General features: G+C 37.4%; 1 protein-coding gene across 1 annotated transcript in view; it reads left to right on the plus strand.

Moving 5' to 3' along the window:
* The window catches only part of PUDP (pseudouridine 5'-phosphatase), an 84,238-nt gene that overhangs the window by 23,321 nt on the left and 43,555 nt on the right, over nucleotides 1-17,362 (plus strand). Inside the window, exon 2 of the mRNA XM_060769911.2 lies at nucleotides 15,968-16,186. Coding sequence (XP_060625894.2) covers nucleotides 15,968-16,186 — 219 coding nt within the window. The remainder of the gene's footprint in view (nucleotides 1-15,967; nucleotides 16,187-17,362) is intronic.

Here is a 17,362-nt window from a genome sequence, read left to right on the forward strand (position 1 = left end):
ATAGGGATAACATGATATTCCCTCCTGGATTTAAAGGGCAAAAGGTGTTCTTTCCACTGACTCATTAAAGCCAACAGAGAATGTGTGCAGTAACCACAATGCTGTTTTCTTTTTTCATATCTGTCTAAGCTGTGAGTCCAGTCTGGACACGTTTGAAACAGTAAATCTGATGGTCTGCACTGTATGAAAAGACAGGAAAAAGCTTCATGTTGGGATTTAACTAGACATAAAGGGATTAATATTCAGCTCACTGACTGTGATACCTCTGTGATACTTTGAAGAAATTTGTGCAATGTATGAGAAAATATTGGTTAGTTGAACTTCTTCACTTTTTTAACCTCTGAGCAAAAATGCTTTGTGATCCCAAATCAGCTCATCAAATTGCAGCAACACTAAATACATAGTGAGAAGGGAATACTACCTATAATGTGAAAAAGTTGAAGTATTGTCAAATGAAGAAGACAGGGGAAAATAGATGAAATGGATTAACTGAAAAGCTAGGTCAAGTTTTTAAACATTGATACAGAAATTTCGGTGGTCTGAGTTCGCAACACAATATGGAGCACTAGTATTCTACTCAAAGCAACGTAAAATCTTTTAGGGTGCTGTGAGTTTTCCTAGCTTGTATGGCCATGTTCCAGAAGCATTCTCTACTGTCATTTTGCCCACATCTATGGCAGGAATCCTCAGAGGTTGTGAAAACTTCACAACCTCTGAGGATGCTTGCCGTAGATGTGGGTGTAACGACAGGAAAAAATGTTTCTGGAACATGGCCATTCAGCCCACAAACCTCACATCAACCCAGTGATTCTGGCCATGAAAGCCTTCGACAATACATAAAATCATTACTTGGGAGTATATCAGATAGAACGATGTTAAAGTGAAGCTGAGCCACATGGCTTTCAGCCAGCTGACTGAAATGAAGCCTATTGATTAGTTACACTGTCCAATGATTTTTTTCTTTGAAGGGCATTGAAAGATACTGTGTCATGATTTTATCTGTGATGACAATCTTAACAACTGTCCATTGTACCTTGAGCTCTTAATCATCCTCTCATTGATATAAGCACCAGTTAAATCAGATCTAACCACTGGAGCTTTTTTGTTTCTTTTCTATGTTAAAAATTCAGTGATGGCAGAAAGATACATTTTTCTGAATCAACAACTTTGTGTTAAATTTCTCTTCGTACCCTTAAATGTTGTTTTGCTTCCTAATACCAAGGAATAGATGATTTAATACAATAACAATTCATAAAACACTTGCTGACACTACATGAACACCAAAATTGCATAAAAAGCAAAACAAACAAGCTGAAAGCTTTGAACAAGAATGGTGATTACAATTTATTCTTTAAATGAGAGTATGATGAGGGGCAGGTTCTTCCTATTATTCAGATTTTTCCCTTTCAATTTAGATGTTTATGCTTGACAGTGTTTTAGCTGCTTTTAAAAGTACACCACTCACCAAACAGTTTTGTTAATGGAATATATTATAATTATTTTGGGTTTCAGTTTCCCACATCTCTTTGAAAAGCACTGTCTAGAGGCCTAATTAATGGAAATAGATGCCTATGGGATATTTTCTGATAGTGGTTAGGGCAGTAAAAATCTGTGCGGGATTGTTTTAGAAGTGAAAAGGTATGGCTGTTGCAGAATATCTCACTCCTTGTTGAACAATATTTGTACTTGAATGTTCTCTGCTTATGACTGGCTGCTGATGCAGATCTTGCCTTAAATAACTAGGCATCTTTAAAATGTATGCAGAACATTCATTTTGCATCAGTAAAGTTTTATTTACAAAGGGCCAATACAGTGTTCTTTGCTGCAAGGTCTAAGGCCCAATGGGGACTTCCAGTCACTTTCAGTGTGCTTTTCAATTCTTACTTACAATATCCCTCTTTTTAGTAACCTCTCATTCTCAATAGAATATATCTAGCCTTGCTTGTGTTTTGATTCCCCAGTCTAGGCTTCTGGAAAAGGGGAGCTAGAATATCTGTGGCCCTTTAGTTGTAAAGCTTCTGAGGGGCAGATGGAAAGAGAAGAATGGAAATACTTAGCCAGTCAGTTGTGGTAGTGGAGGGACCCCAGGTGATTGCATAGTTGACATGCATCACTTCATAGTAGTGTGCTGGAACGAGGTTTAGAGAGCCAAAGTCTCAGAATGATTATGATAAGCAAGGTTTTTGACGTCATTCTGCTAAACTCCCAGTTTTATCTGAGTTTACCTTCAATTTACACTGGAAATTCTCAACAACTAAGTTTTTTATGAACTATTTTTTGTCATAAATGGAAGTATTTTCTGGTCCCTTGGGTTTGAATTGGCAGAACATTTTATCTTTTTACAAAGATCAGTTCCTGCTAGAAAATCAAATTGATCCTCCCCCCCCCCCAAAAAAAAAAAAGGTATATATCTTAACAGGATTAAAGATAGTGGAGAATATCATGAAATCTTTAAGTGGGGTTTACAAGTCTGTTTTTCAACAAGATAAGTACAGCAGTGCTGCACAAAAAAAATTTGAACACCTTACATAAAATTGTAAATTAAGATGGAATTTTTAACTGATTAAATCATTATTATAACATTTATTCTTCACTATACATATATTACTTAGCCTTCAGATAGTCAAAATAGCTACCATTAAAAGGTATATACACTTTTGGAGACACCTTATTATTCAAATTCACATGTATGCATGTATGCATATGATCCTGAAGGTTTAGACTGGAGAGATTTTATAGGCAGATAATTTTGTGGACTTTGATTGAGAAATTTTGTACCATTGAGCTGAATACTTGATCTAGATGACAGGATTGGTAGAACAAAGGAAAGTCTCAAAAGGTGCCTACCTGGGGTCTCAGCATCAGGTAGTGGTTCCAGACTAGCTCCCATGTAGAAGAGTAGCATAAATCGCTTAACTACATGGATCCTTTGTCTAGGAGTGACTAGGGAGCAACTTTCCACCTAAAAATGTTGGTGGAATTGGCTGGTTTGAGGGCTTTCAAAATGGTCTTTCCAGGAATCATAGTCTTCCAGATGTTTTTGGCCTGCATGTCTTTTCCTGCCTTATTGCTGGCTATGCTGATTGCTAATGCGCATGATTTCCAGCCCTACTCTATCAGAACCTCTCTTATGACACTTTAATCTTTGTATGAGTAGTTCCTGAAAAACCTTCTTCATTAGTTCTTCATTAACCAATCACTTGTTCATAAAAGGAGATTTCATACTTATCTCATGGCTGTTGAAGAGTATTTAAGACTCTTTGATGACTAAACCCTATCAAAAGGTTTTTAGAAGTTAAATTATATACCACACTACCTGACTTTACATATGTTTCAGCTATCTCAAAACCATTCTAAGATATTAGAGATGTTAGACTTCACTGTGTTAGAGCCATGGCGAGTTATACTCAGCAAGGTTCATTCTTTCATGTATTACAGATTTATTTCTTGGCCTCAATTTCCCAAAAACTGAGGTTTGGCTTTCAAGGAAGTAATTGGATCATTTCATGCCATTACTTTAAAGCTGGTATTATGTTAGCTTTAAATTTTTGTTAACATTAGTGAGTTAGCTTAACTAAAGCATGCATATTCTAATATTTGTAGGCTGTGTGTCTTTGTGTGAGTCAGAAAAGACTACCAGTTTAAAATACGAGTTTTTGAAGAATGTCTGATTTAACAATGCATTTTTGTTCATTCAGTAACCAGGAAGTTGAATATACGTAAAAACCAGAATATAATGTACACAAACTGTGTAACAGCAGTTTGTTTTTCATCTTGCTATGTAAGAGTAATTGCCCTCTGCAAAAAAAGTGTTAGTTCTAGGTCCCACTGGGCCCCAAGAGTAGGTTTTATTTCCTTTTGTCAATTGCCTCTTGTAGTTCAAACTTTAATAATCAGCTAGTTGCTATGTTAATATAAATGCAAAATAAAACAAAAGATTTACTGAATTTCACTCCATTTTCCAATGTAGGATTGTTTACTACTTCTTAGACTTTTGTCAGACTGTTCCACTGGCAGATTTTCTGTCTCTGATGTACTTGAATAAATGTTTTATATCCTTTGGCAATTTGCTTTTCACATTTCTTTTTCACTTGCCTCATCAACAATTGACTGTTGTGCTCTGGGCCTGGACAAACAGAGAGAGCAGGCCAAGATTTTGTGAATTCACTCAGTCCTTCTTCTACTCCACCATCCAGCTCTTTAGGTAGTACACAGAGTTGTAGTTGAGAGTGAGGATATGAAGGAAGCCCCACTGATGAACAAAGGAACCTCTCTTATGACACTTGAATCTTTAAAGGTGTATTAATAGTTCCTGAAAAACCTTCTTCATTAGTTCTTCATTAAATATAGTGCTAAAACATATGAATGAATACAAACATAGAAAGGCTGGTGATTACAATAATTAATACTTGCTATAGAAAAACCTGAATTAGGTGAGTACTCCAGCTTAGGAGATTTCAGTGGTTTAACTTATGAAAACTCTTAACAGTGCTGTAGGATTCTCTTCCGTGTAGCCTGTCTAGGTCCATTTTATACATTTTATTTTTATTTGTGCTGGTTTATAAACTGAAGAGTCCAGCACCTCTGTCATTTTATCTATATATTTTATTGTGGCTAGCTTTCACACATTGTAAGAAGCACCTCTAGAGCAGCCTTTGCAGTATAAAAGGAGGATTGCTATGAAAATTGCTGTGAAATGATTGTATACTAGAGAAATGAAACCACTCACCCTGATGAAATGGAGAGAGCAGGCCATGTCCTTTTTTGTTCATCACATAAGTTGCTGTGAAAAGGCAACCATTTCCCCAGTTCTTTTCCAGTGAAAACAACAACAACCCTAAAACACTTGGAGGAAGACTTGGAGGAAAATGTGCAGCTTCTCTTTCAGCCTTCAACCATAAGTATGTTTTTGTGGAATTTACTTTAGTAGTTTTGGTTGTTGTGTGACTTCAAGTTGTTTCTGCCTTATGGCAACTCAAAGGCAAATCCATCACAGAGGTTTTTTTGTTTTTTTGTTTTTCAACAGTTTGTTCAGAGCAGGCTTGTCTTTGCCTTCTTCTGAGGCTGAGGGAGTGTGACTTGCTCAAGGTCATTTAATTGCTTTAGATGGGTGAACAGAGGTTCAAACCCTAGTCTCCAGAGTCATAGTCAAATGCTCAAACCACTAAACTACACTGACTCTTTTTAATTGTAGCCATGGTTTAATCTATTTACATGCAAATCATTCAATTTAGGGAACAGCCAGAATTCAGAATTGTTATTCAGGGAAGTTTAATTAATGTTGCAATTCTGTATGCACAGCACTTGTCTTGAAATGCAGAGCTCTGAATAGGATGTGCAATATTTTGAATTTCTTTTTCATATTAGGTTCAGTTTGAAATGAAGTCCAATTAAGAAATTGGTCAATGAATGACCAATTTTTAAAGCTTTAAGGCTTCTAGGTGTTTTTGAGCTAGATCTAGGGCTTGAATGGCCATACTGAGAACAGACCCATTTGAAAACATGGTATTTAGGTCAGGCATGGCTTTATTTCAGTGGCAGAGATTCCAATCCACTATTTTAATATAAACCATTATTAATAGAATCAGTGTTGTCATAAAGTGCCTTATTTATTTTGGGAATAGAACTTTCATCTTTTATTTAGTCATAGTTTGTGCTCTTTCTCTCTCTCTATATAGGTTTTTTTTAATTGGTATGTGAATGGACTCTTAACACTTGTTACCAAGAGACACATATTTTAAAATAATGTCTATTTTCATTAGCTCAAGTAATATTTCCCATGTTTAAAGCAGATAGATTGAACCTTAAGTCTTAGCTTTCTCCAAAGAGTCTTATATAACTCTGTTCTAACCTTCATGCCAACCATGAAATTTACAGTTTATTTATTTATTTACAGTTCTTATATTCCGCCCTTCTCACCCCGCAGGGGAATCAGGGCGGATTACAGTCAACACATATATGGCAAACATTCAATGCCAGTTTTGACAAACAACGTTTAACACACAAATACACCAAGGCTATTTAACTTTTTTCTGGCCGCCAGGGGAGCTACTGCTTTTCATCGTCCATCAGCGACACCGATGAAGTTCTTCCGCATTCCACATTCCCCGGAGTCTTTTTTTCTTTATGGCCTCATAAATTAGTTAAATTTAGCCTCCCACACAAGGTGGTGCCTTATTTTTCTACTTGACAGATGCAACTGTCTTTCGGGTTGCAAAGGTCGACAACGGGCTACACAATGGCTGGACACCCACTCCAGCCCGGGCTGGCTTCGAACTCATGACCTTTTGGTCAGAGTGATCTTAATGCAGCTGACACTCAGCCAGCTGCGCCACACTCAGCCAGCTGCGGGATTCCCGGTGCGGGATTGAAAGAAATAAGGTTGCAATTATATATTTTTCTTTTTACTGAATCAAGAAGTTGGTGAAGGGAATGCTCGGCCTTTTAAGTTCTCACTTTCTGTTTGTTCTCTTTAAATCTATATAAATAAAGATGTAATGTTAGTTTGTGGAATTAACATAACTCAAAAACCACTGGATGAATTGACACCAAATTTGGACACAATACACCTATCAGGCCAACAAGTGACCATCACTAATAAAAATGCTAAAAAAATCACAGTGGAAGATACTTAAAAAGCAAAAAAGTAAAAAAAATATTACAATGTATGTGCAAAACCACATATATACACACATACACACACACACAAAACACACATACACAGACAGGGCCACGGCAGTGCATGGTGGGGGATGGCTAGTATTATATAAAAGAATGGGCAAGGCAGTTCTACAAGCATTTTCCTTCATAATTAAGTCCAAATTATTTTGCCATGTAAAAAATATAGGGTACATGCAGAGTTCATAATGATATCCACACCTAATATCAAATAAGAAGAGAGATTGCTAATTGGGACTTGTAGTTTTGACTATGTGTTGTGCAAGATTTTTTCCCCAACTGGTTTTTAAACTGTTTCTGAATTAATTTAAAGTAGTGAGTCACTTTGACCAGGGACTACTCTCCTGCATTACTACCAAAAGGGTTACAAATCAGTTTTTGGTCAGCTTTAGATTTGGTTTGGTTAGTTGGGAGTGCTGATGTAGAAAATTGCATCAGTTCTAGTTTCTGATACAGAACATATGACATCCAGTAGTCGCCATCTGCTTGCCCACAGAAAACCATATTTAATAACCCTTGGCACTATAAGAGGATTTCACGAGACTAGTCGCTCTCATTGCAACGGTGTAGTAACAGTGAGGTCGCAGACTATATTTTAGTTCTTGAGGACTTCTGGTGGTCCATGGACCACAGGTTGGGAACCACTGATTTAAAGGTACAGCTATTCATAAGCAGCCTGGGGACAAGCTACTTGACGGATCACCTCTTCTGAGGTTTGCTTTTAAGGAATTCTGAAAGGAGCCCTGAAAATGAAATCTGGCAGATATTGATCAGGGAAAAGGCTTTTGAAAGATTGCTACTTTTTGTTTTGGATTGCTGTACCTCAGAGGAGGTCACCTAGTGCTCAGACTATATATGGTGGTTATAACTGTTACATGTCATGCAAAAATTACATTCAGATATTTATGCTTTTAGCTCTAGTCTGGTTTTTCTGATGCTTATTTTATTTGTAGTATAGTGAATTTTGATATTTGACTGTTAACTATCAGAAGAATCAGTAAGACCTAACTTTTTATTGTGCACCACCTGATTGAGTATTGTAGGAAAGTTTGTCAATAAATATAAATATCAATATACATCATAGATTAATCATAGCGGGGGTTTTTAAAAAAATTGAAAATGGATCCAAGGTAGGCTTCCATAACTAGAAGGAGTGCTGTCATTTAGATAACTCCCTAGACTGAGTAGGATGTTCCATCAGTGGAGACATTATTTTTCCTCTTCCCCAGACCTCTTGTTTAAGTGGGTTGTCTGAGATGCCGTAATAGTAAGGAAAAATCAATGGTCAGTCTCCATGCTGCCTCTCTCTCTCTTTCTCTCTCTCTCCCTCTCCCCCTCCCCCCACCCGCCCTCAATATTAAGGGGTATATGATGACAAAGAATGCTTTTGCCAGCCTGTAGATGTCTGAAGTCTCTCTCTTTTTTGTATATTTCATCATATTATTGAAGAGCATAAAGTGGCTAGATTTCCTCCTTTTTCCCTCTCCTTAAAGTAGACCAGTGATTCCTTTTAACTGAAGTTTATTTTTTCAGAACACAAGAAAGAATTGAACTCAGAAGCAGTCATTCTAATCATTATGCCTCCAATTTTGTTCCACGTAACATTGCTGAGTTCTTTATGTAAAGTGCTACACAAAGGGAAGTATGGGGTGTAGAGAAATGTTTATTATAAAGTGTTTATTATACTGTGTTTAAACTGTATTTATGTTTTACATTGGTTGCCATGGCCTAGCTGTGAGAGATAGGTTGCCATGGTGACAAGGCAGAAGAGGAGGTGGGCGGAGCTTAAGGAGAAAAAGGTTTGAAAGTGACAGTTAATTTTCAGTCAGGAGGATGAGACCCTGAGAGGAGGAGCAGAGTCAGATGGGACTCTGAGAAAGTAGTTTAGTCAGGAGGATGAGACCCTGAGAGGAGGAGCAGAGTCAGATAGGACTCTGGAAAAGTAGTTCAGTCAGGAGGAAGAGACCCTGAGAAGAGGGCAGAGTCAATTAGGGCTCTGTGGTGTGAAGCAGTGTAAATTCAGTTAGTTCTTAGTATTTGTGAATATTTCTTCAGCAAGGGAGCTGAAGGAGAAACCTCGTTAGATTGCTTGAGTTAAAAAGAATCTAACAGAGGGGGTTTTAGGATCGCCAGTAGTGGAAGACTGGAGATCAGTGGTTTGATCCGGTATAGGACAAACAGTGTGAATATTCACAACAAGGAACACTGAAATAATAAAGCACTTCACTGTAGAAGGAGTTTATAAGATTGTAACATCTAAAGCCTGAATGTATCTCAACCAAGCCATATTGTAACCATCAAGCATGTGCCAAGTTCAACATCTCAATATTGCAACAATTACGCTTTGTTAACAATAAACTTGTTCTCTTTGTTATTTTAAACCTGCCTCATCTCCATTGATTTTACGTTCGGTGCATTCCACTCTACCAAAGTTACCTCACAACCTAAATAGAGATTTTAATACCAGCGTCTCTATACAGTTAATGGTGGCATTAGGAGAATTTTTTTTTTTTTTTTTTTTTTTAGGAGAATTAATACTTCCTTACATTTTTGGTGGTCCCATTTGGTGGGATTAACGCACGTCTTTACATTTTTTTGGTGGCATTGATACTTCTTTGCAATTTTGGTGGCAGACGACGGGATTCGTGTAACAACTGATCGAGTACCTTAAGTTTAATTTAGGAATAAGTTGTGAGGTAAAAGTTGTTGAAAACATGGCTACCAGGCGGCAGAGAAAGCTGGCTGAGGAAAGAGAGGGAGACCAAGAAGAAAGTTCGGGCTCTGAGGCAGAGACAGAGCCAGTGCCTATGTCAGAAATGGCTCTTAAGTACAAACTAGAGATGAAACGATTGGAAATGGAGGCAAAAGAAAGACAAAGAGAGAGAGAGTTGGAGATGGAGAGAGAGGCGAAACAAAGAAAATTTGAGGAAAGACAAAGAGTGAGAGAATTTGAACGGGAGTTAGAATTGAAGAGAATGGAGTTTGAGCTAGAGAAACAAAGATTGGCTTTGTCTCAAACATCCAGTGATATCCAGGAAGGGAGATCTGGAGGAGATACCCCAGATTTGACAAAGAAATTCCCTAAATTTACCAAGGACGATGATCCAGAGAAATTTCTAATATCTTTTGAGAGATGTTGTCGGGATTTTGGGGTGGCTAAAGAAAAATGGATGACATACCTAAGGCCTCAGATAAGTGGGAAACTTTTGCAGATTTATGGACAGATGCCTGAGGAGTCTTATGGAGACTATGATCTGTTTAAGAAACAGATTCAACAAGAGTTTAGATTGACTCCTGAATATTACAGATTTAAGTTCAGGACATTAAAGAAAGATAAAACACAAAGTTTTGCTCAGGTGGCCTCTATATTTTCTCAACTGTTCGATAGTTGGATAAGGACGTCTGAGGTGGAAGATTACCAACAGCTGAGAGAACTTTTAAAGCTGGAACAGTTTTTTCAGTTAGTGCCTTATGATATTCGCTGGGTGATTCAAGATCGCAAGCCATCCACTATTGTAGAGGCAGCGGTTATGGCAGATCAAATAACAACCTTAAAAGAAGGATTCAAAAGGGAAGATCCGCCAAATGACAAAAGAACAAACAGGCAGCCATTTTATCCACAACAAACGCGCCCACAGCAAGAAAAGGGCTCTGACTTAGAAAACACCATCTATTGGAGGCAGAGTGTAACAAGACAAACTGCTCCTGAGGTAAAAAGACGGTGCTTTCAATGTGGAAAATTGGACCATATAAAATATCAATGTCCCCTGTTAAGGAAAGAGAAAACAACCCTCTTTGTGAATAAAATGAAAGAAACACCAAAGGCAGAACCAGATACTGTTTCAAAGGAGAGTTCAGGCTCAGAGCCTCAAGAGAAACAATGTTTGTTCATCTTGTCAGGCAGCCCATCTAAGGATTACTTAGAAACCATTTCTATTGATAACAAAGACAGGAAAGGACTTAGAGATACAGGCTCCGAAGTGTGTATAGTGCACCCCGAAATAATACCTCAGAAATTTCTGCAGCCAACCTCTGAAATAAGATTAAAAGGTTTAGGACCTGCGATACCAACAGCAGTAGTGACTTTGCCAATAGAATATGAAGGATGGAAGGGTATGTGGGATTTTGCAGTCAGTCCTGACATACCATACAAATGTTTAATTGGAAATGATTTTGCTAAGAAGATTGAAAGCTGGAGGATGGCGTGTGAGGAGAAAGAATGTAACAACGAAAGCCCTGAACAAAAAGCCATGTGTTTTGCCATACAACAGGATGGGGATGAGAGTCCGGAAACCAGCGCTACAGTTGCTGAGCTTGTTAAGAGGACGGGAGGAGTTGAAGAGATTCGGCAGGAACAAGGAGCCGATGTTTCTCTTAAACCTCTATTCGCTTTAGCTCAAAACCCCACAGTATCGGCAAAAGAACAGCCCTCCGAGTTTGTGTTAAAGAATGGTGTCTTATATAGAGAAACCAGAAGTGTGAACTCGACAGAAGGATCAATAACATGTAGTCAAATTGTAGTGCCTCAAAGTTTTAGAGAACAGCTGATGAGGGTGGCACACGAAAACCCTCAAGGTGGACATTTGGGTGTGAGGAAAACCACGAAGAGAATCACTAAGAACTTTTATTGGCCTGGCATGTTCCAGAGGATCAAAGAGTTTTGCCAGTCTTGTGACATCTGCCAGAGATTGAGTACTGGAAGGGATAAAGTTAAAGCTCCTATGATGCCTATGCCAATAATTGGAGAACCATTTTACAGAATAGGCATTGACATAGTGGGTCCTCTTTGTAAACCAAGCAGACGTGGTTACCGATACATTTTAACCATGATTGATTACGCCACAAGATATCCAGAGGCTGTAGCTCTGACTAACATCGAGACAACAACAATTGCAAATGCACTGTTATCCATTTGGGGAAGAACTGGTTATCCTAGAGAATTGGTTTCGGATTTGGGAACCCAGTTTACTTCCAGGCTTATGTCGAAATTGCTTGAGTTATGTGGAATCCGACACCTGACTTCAACAGCTTATCATCCACAGACAAATGGACTAGTTGAAAATATGAACAAGACTTTAGTCAAAATGATAAAGTCTTACAGTCAAGAGAAGCCATACGACTGGGACGTCAAATTGCAACAACTGTTATTCGCCTACAGGACCGTCCCTCATGACAGTACTGGCTACAGTCCATTTGAATTGCTATATGGAAGGAAAGCTCGTGGTCCGTTAGACCTGATAAGAGAATATTGGGAAGAAAGTCCAGAGACAGATCCAGTTCCAGTGTCGGAGTATTTAAAGGATCTTCAAGCAACAATGCAGCTAGCTAGAGACATTGCTCAAGAACATTTACTTGCGGCTCAACAGAGACAAAAAGACTATTATGATTCTACTGCTAAACCAAAGATCTTCAACATCGGAGATGAAGTTTTATTTTTATCTCCCAGCAAAACCAACAAACTTCAATTGGATTGGTCTGGACCCTGGAAGATCATCAGAAAGCACAGCCAGATAAACTATGATATTTTTGATGAACATTCCAATGTAGAAAGAAGAGTCCATGTAAACATGTTAAAGCCTTATGTTGTAAGGTCTGCGAATGTATGTTTTGTTGTTTCGGAAGAGGAATCCGGTCCCTTTTCTTTTTGGGAGGGTGATCGTGAACAGTACAAAAATTTAGATCGGGTAGATATGAACATAGAATTGTCCCAACCACAGAGAAGAGAGGTTGTGGAAATTTTAAGTAAAAAATGGCATTCTGATAAATGTAGTATGTCAACAAATGAAAATGGTTAGATAATGTGAAAGGTACGAATAACAAATTGTTAAGATGGAGTTTGTGTTTACAGGATTTTATATTTGAAATTAAACATGTTTCAGGTAAACGAAACATAGTTGCGGACGCCTTATCTAGGATTCCATAGGTTAAAGGTTTGTATGTATGTGTAATTGAAATGTATTTAACCATAATATGTTTCCCTTTCAGAATTGATGCATATGTATATATTGTTGAATAATATGTGGAATTATTTTTGCCATTCTAGGATTGAGAATGGTCCAAAAATAATTTTTCTGGGGGGGAAGGTGTAGAGAAATGTTTATTATAAAGTGTTTATTATACTGTGTTTAAACTGTATTTATGTTTTACATTGGTTGCCATGGCCTAGCTGTGAGAGATAGGTTGCCATGGTGACAAGGCAGAAGAGGAGGTGGGCGGAGCTTAAGGAGAAAAAGGTTTGAAAGTGACAGTTAATTTTCAGTCAGGAGGATGAGACCCTGAGAGGAGGAGCAGAGTCAGATGGGACTCTGAGAAAGTAGTTTAGTCAGGAGGATGAGACCCTGAGAGGAGGAGCAGAGTCAGATAGGACTCTGGAAAAGTAGTTCAGTCAGGAGGAAGAGACCCTGAGAAGAGGGCAGAGTCAGTTAGGGCTCTGTGGTGTGAAGCAGTGTAAATTCAGTTAGTTCTTAGTATTTGTGAATATTTCTTCAGCAAGGGAGCTGAAGGAGAAACCTCGTTAGATTGCTTGAGTTAAAAAGCAATGAGTCTTGAGTCTTTACATTTTTTTGGTGGCATTGATACGTCTTTGCAGGGGGTTTGTTTGTTTTCATCTTTGGGCTATCAGTCTTGGCAGCTTTCAGAGCCAAGTCACTTGAATTTGTGCTGACTGGGAAAAACATGATGTTATTTCATTACTGTGCTTTTGGGGCAGCAGTGATTACAGTGGCAACGTGCTTAACGCTTTCTCTGAATATCTCCTGTCCCTTACTTATAACTACTTCTGCTTTAGGGATTATCCTGTCATTATTATATGAGATTGACTTGTCCTCAGATTGAGACTGGCTGTACCTGAGTTCGAGTTAACAGCAGGATCTCCAAAGCTTTGATTTCGGAAATGCTAGGCAATCTGCCCAGAATGTTGAAGATTTGCCTTGTTGTTTAGACATCTTACTTTTTGTGGATAGGTTTATTTTTAAAAAAAATACTGTATATTCCAGTGCCTATGAAGCAGAAAGTTATCTAGAATCTGTGTATCATACTTCATTTTCAGTATTGTTCATCTTTATTGTCTAAAGCGAAGTCATCTGAACAAACTGACAAAGTTCTTAACCTTGATTTGTGCATACTTATGTGAACATTTATTTTTCCGAAAGAAGGGAATATATGTGAGTTGTTGGCAGACATCATGAGAATTTGCCATTTCCAAATAGCATCTCCTCTGCAGTATTAATGAGAAATTAGTTGGTCATTATGAGCCATAGGATAATAAAATATTGGGCTACATCTAATATGCATTTTACATGTGTTTGTTACTGATATGAAGTGATTACATGTTTCATAACATCATTTATGATCTTTCAAAACTTGATTTAGATATTTAAAGACAACATCAAACTAATAGAGAATTTGTGCATCTTAACTCATGATAGCTTGAAACATAGAGGGGGAAAGGCAGTATTTTGAAAAATAGGTTTCCTCCTGAGGGATATTGAACATCCTGCAAAAATGAAACTTCTTAGCACGTTAATTATGAAATTATACTCTTTTCTATGGCTAAATTTGCAACATATGTTGTTTTTATGTGTCATCAGGTAGACTTCGAACTTCTGGAGACCCTGTCCTAGGGTTTTCTTGGCAAATTTTGTTCAGATGAGGTTGCCATTGCTCTCTTCTTGAACTGAGAGAGCGTAGCTTTCTCATAGTCACCCAGTAGATTTCCTTGGCTGAGCAAAAATTCAAACTCTAGTCTTTTGGCATTACTAGACCAACACTCAAGCCACTATACCATATAAACTGTTAAGATTAACATATCAAGAATAGTTAACACGCAAAGCACAAGTAACTAAAGCATCATTTCTTAACTGCACTGTGAAATGTTACTAATCTTTTGCAGCTGACATCCCATCAGGCATGCTGTCAAAACTAGCTTCTTCCTTTCCCCATAGTTTTGTTGGAATGCTACCCTTTGTCTCTCTTTATAAGCTTTAAATATATATTTAAAAATCAGTAGTATTATTGGGAGAAAATGCAAACAATAATTACATTGGTAGTAGAACATAACAGAAATATTAGTGAATATAAATTCTCATATTGTAGTAAGCATAAATCAAATAAAATACATGTTAAAAACTGCAATTGAATTATTGGAATTGGTTTTTATCACTATGGTTAAAAGCAGTGGGTCTTACCCTATACCACTTCTGTGTCTTATGAATGGAAAGCATATACAGCTGGTTGAAAAAATGAATCAAAATTCGAAAAGATGAGATTGGTAGTTCTAATCTTGAGTAGGAAAAGGCAATGCATACGCACACAACTTTCTTTTGAGATCCTCAATGGGAGGACATTTTCATGGTTGTATTTGCTTGGGGATTTTTTGGAAATAAAGTCAAGAGAAGACTGAGTCCTTAGGTAAAAATATTATGTGCATGAATGTGGCCTGAGGAAATTTTACTTCTTCTTAAACCCTCTTCATTATAGGTTATAGAGTTGTAATGTAAATACAGCCAGATGTAAAAGTAGCGGAGCTCTTGGCAATTTTATGAACACTCTGGAACCTTTTGAAGAATTTTTAAAGTCTTGTTCAAAGGCTGGAAAAATGAATTACTTTATAGTTTAAATAGCATATGTAATGACATCTCTTGAGTAACAAATTTCCTTGTTCATTTGTCATTTTGGGTTGCAAGATAAAAATCATCACCCAGTTAAGGCATTGCTTTGCTTCCACATATATAGTTATAATTGTGAAAGGCAGACTTCAATTTACAATTGTATGTTGTAGTCCCAAAAAATATGCATAAAGCTATTAGCCCTCATGGGCATCACACCGATTTGTGTGATGGTGCATTGCTACTACCAAATATCGGGATTGGGTTAAAAGGGAATGATGATGGATTTTAAAAAGACAGAAAAATCTCTCAAATCTTGGATGGGATCATTTTTGCCTAATTAGGAAAGATTGGAGAAATACCTTGGCTCGACACTTTCAGATTTCAATCTTTATTTGTGAATGCAAAACTATTACTCCTGCTTTTGCATATCATGGTGTGTTTGCTGTAAAACTATAACATTTGGAAAACTATTTTATTCAGAAACAAAGCACATGAGGAAAGGGCTTAGTCCTTTAAGACCAGAGTTGTCTGATTTAATCTTTAGGTCTTCTCTGCCAAGCAACAATGTTTTTAGATGACAGTTTCTGGGGTTTGGGATCTGAAATTGGGATAGTTGTCCAATAAGTTGAGATTTTCTTCTGATACATGGCCACTAATGTGGGTTTGTTTTATTTCCTCAGATACTGAACGTCTTTACACAGTTGTGTACCAGGAAATCTGTCAACGGTATGGGAAAACCTATACCTGGGACGTGAAATCCTTAGCAATGGGTAAAAAAGCATTAGAGGGAGCAAAGATCATTCGAGATGCCCTGGATCTTCCATTAACAAAAGAAGAGCTACTGCATGAATGTCAAATTAAACAGGAGAAACTGTTTCCCACAGCTTCACTCATGCCAGGTTGGATTTCCTTTATTCGGATTTGTTCATATCAAATTAAATCTTAGTAGTGATAAGTAGCTCCAATCAAATAATAACTTCTTTTCCTTGGACTTTGTTTCTTTTTCATTGCTTTGAAGAAGATTGCCATTAAAATATCACTTAATAGTTTCCAACAATGGCAAAATAAACATGATGCACTTTGTTTCAAATTGGTTTGTCATTTTCTGCACAAGGAAAAAAATAATATGTGATGTTTCACATTTTGACAGCTGTAACTATGTACATGACTAGTTATAACACATTAGAACCTGCACTAAGATATTTCCACTGACCTCCAAAACCTCTGTCACTGCCATTGAGTGCCTTATCTTGTCTGATTCTTCTGGTCATATATGCCCAAATACAAAGTTCCTTTTTTCCAGAAAATCACACTCAGTTGTATGTTTAAGTTTGTCTCTACACAGTTTATCAGTGTTCTAGATATATATACAAGATCCTTCTGGCAATATTTCTGAAATCTGCAATGGGAGGGATGCCAGTCTTCAGTTTATTGACCCCTGCCCAAATTCTTTTATTGTTATTCTGCTGTGCATATAAACAAAACCAGCTTCTTACACCAAAGTATTTTTATTTATCATTTTATTAGTTTTGCGTACAACATACACAGTTGATTGTCAGTCTCAATCTTTCACATCTCCCGAATATTGCCCTCCTCCATAACTCCTGAATTGATTCATTATATAAAATTCCAACTATGCTTAGTTTTAAAACAGATAGTTATTTTAATGATCTTTACATAGAAAACAGTGGCATCTCTAGAGATGTACAGAAGATACAAACTGGACAGGATGACACCACTGCAGTGGGGTGACACCACAGTGACCGTATATAAAATTTCAGCTCAGCCATGGAAATCCTCTAAGTGACCTTGGACAAATTCGAGAAAGCTAATGGTAAACAAGTTTGAATAAATCTTACGAAGAAAGCCCTAGTATAGGATAGCTGTACATTAGAGTCAACATGAAGGCACATTACAACAACTCACTTCACTTGGAGATATAAAAAATAAATGGAGGGAAGAATAGTCACATAACATATGATATCATTAATGTCAATATAAATGTTATTAACAAGAGTCCTTTGTCCCACCCTGGTCTTTCCACAGATATATAAACCCATTTTCCTAGTTCCAAC

The sequence above is a fragment of the Anolis sagrei genome, chromosome 3 (genome assembly GCF_037176765.1).
Source record: "Anolis sagrei isolate rAnoSag1 chromosome 3, rAnoSag1.mat, whole genome shotgun sequence".
Lineage (NCBI taxonomy): Eukaryota > Metazoa > Chordata > Lepidosauria > Squamata > Dactyloidae > Anolis > Anolis sagrei.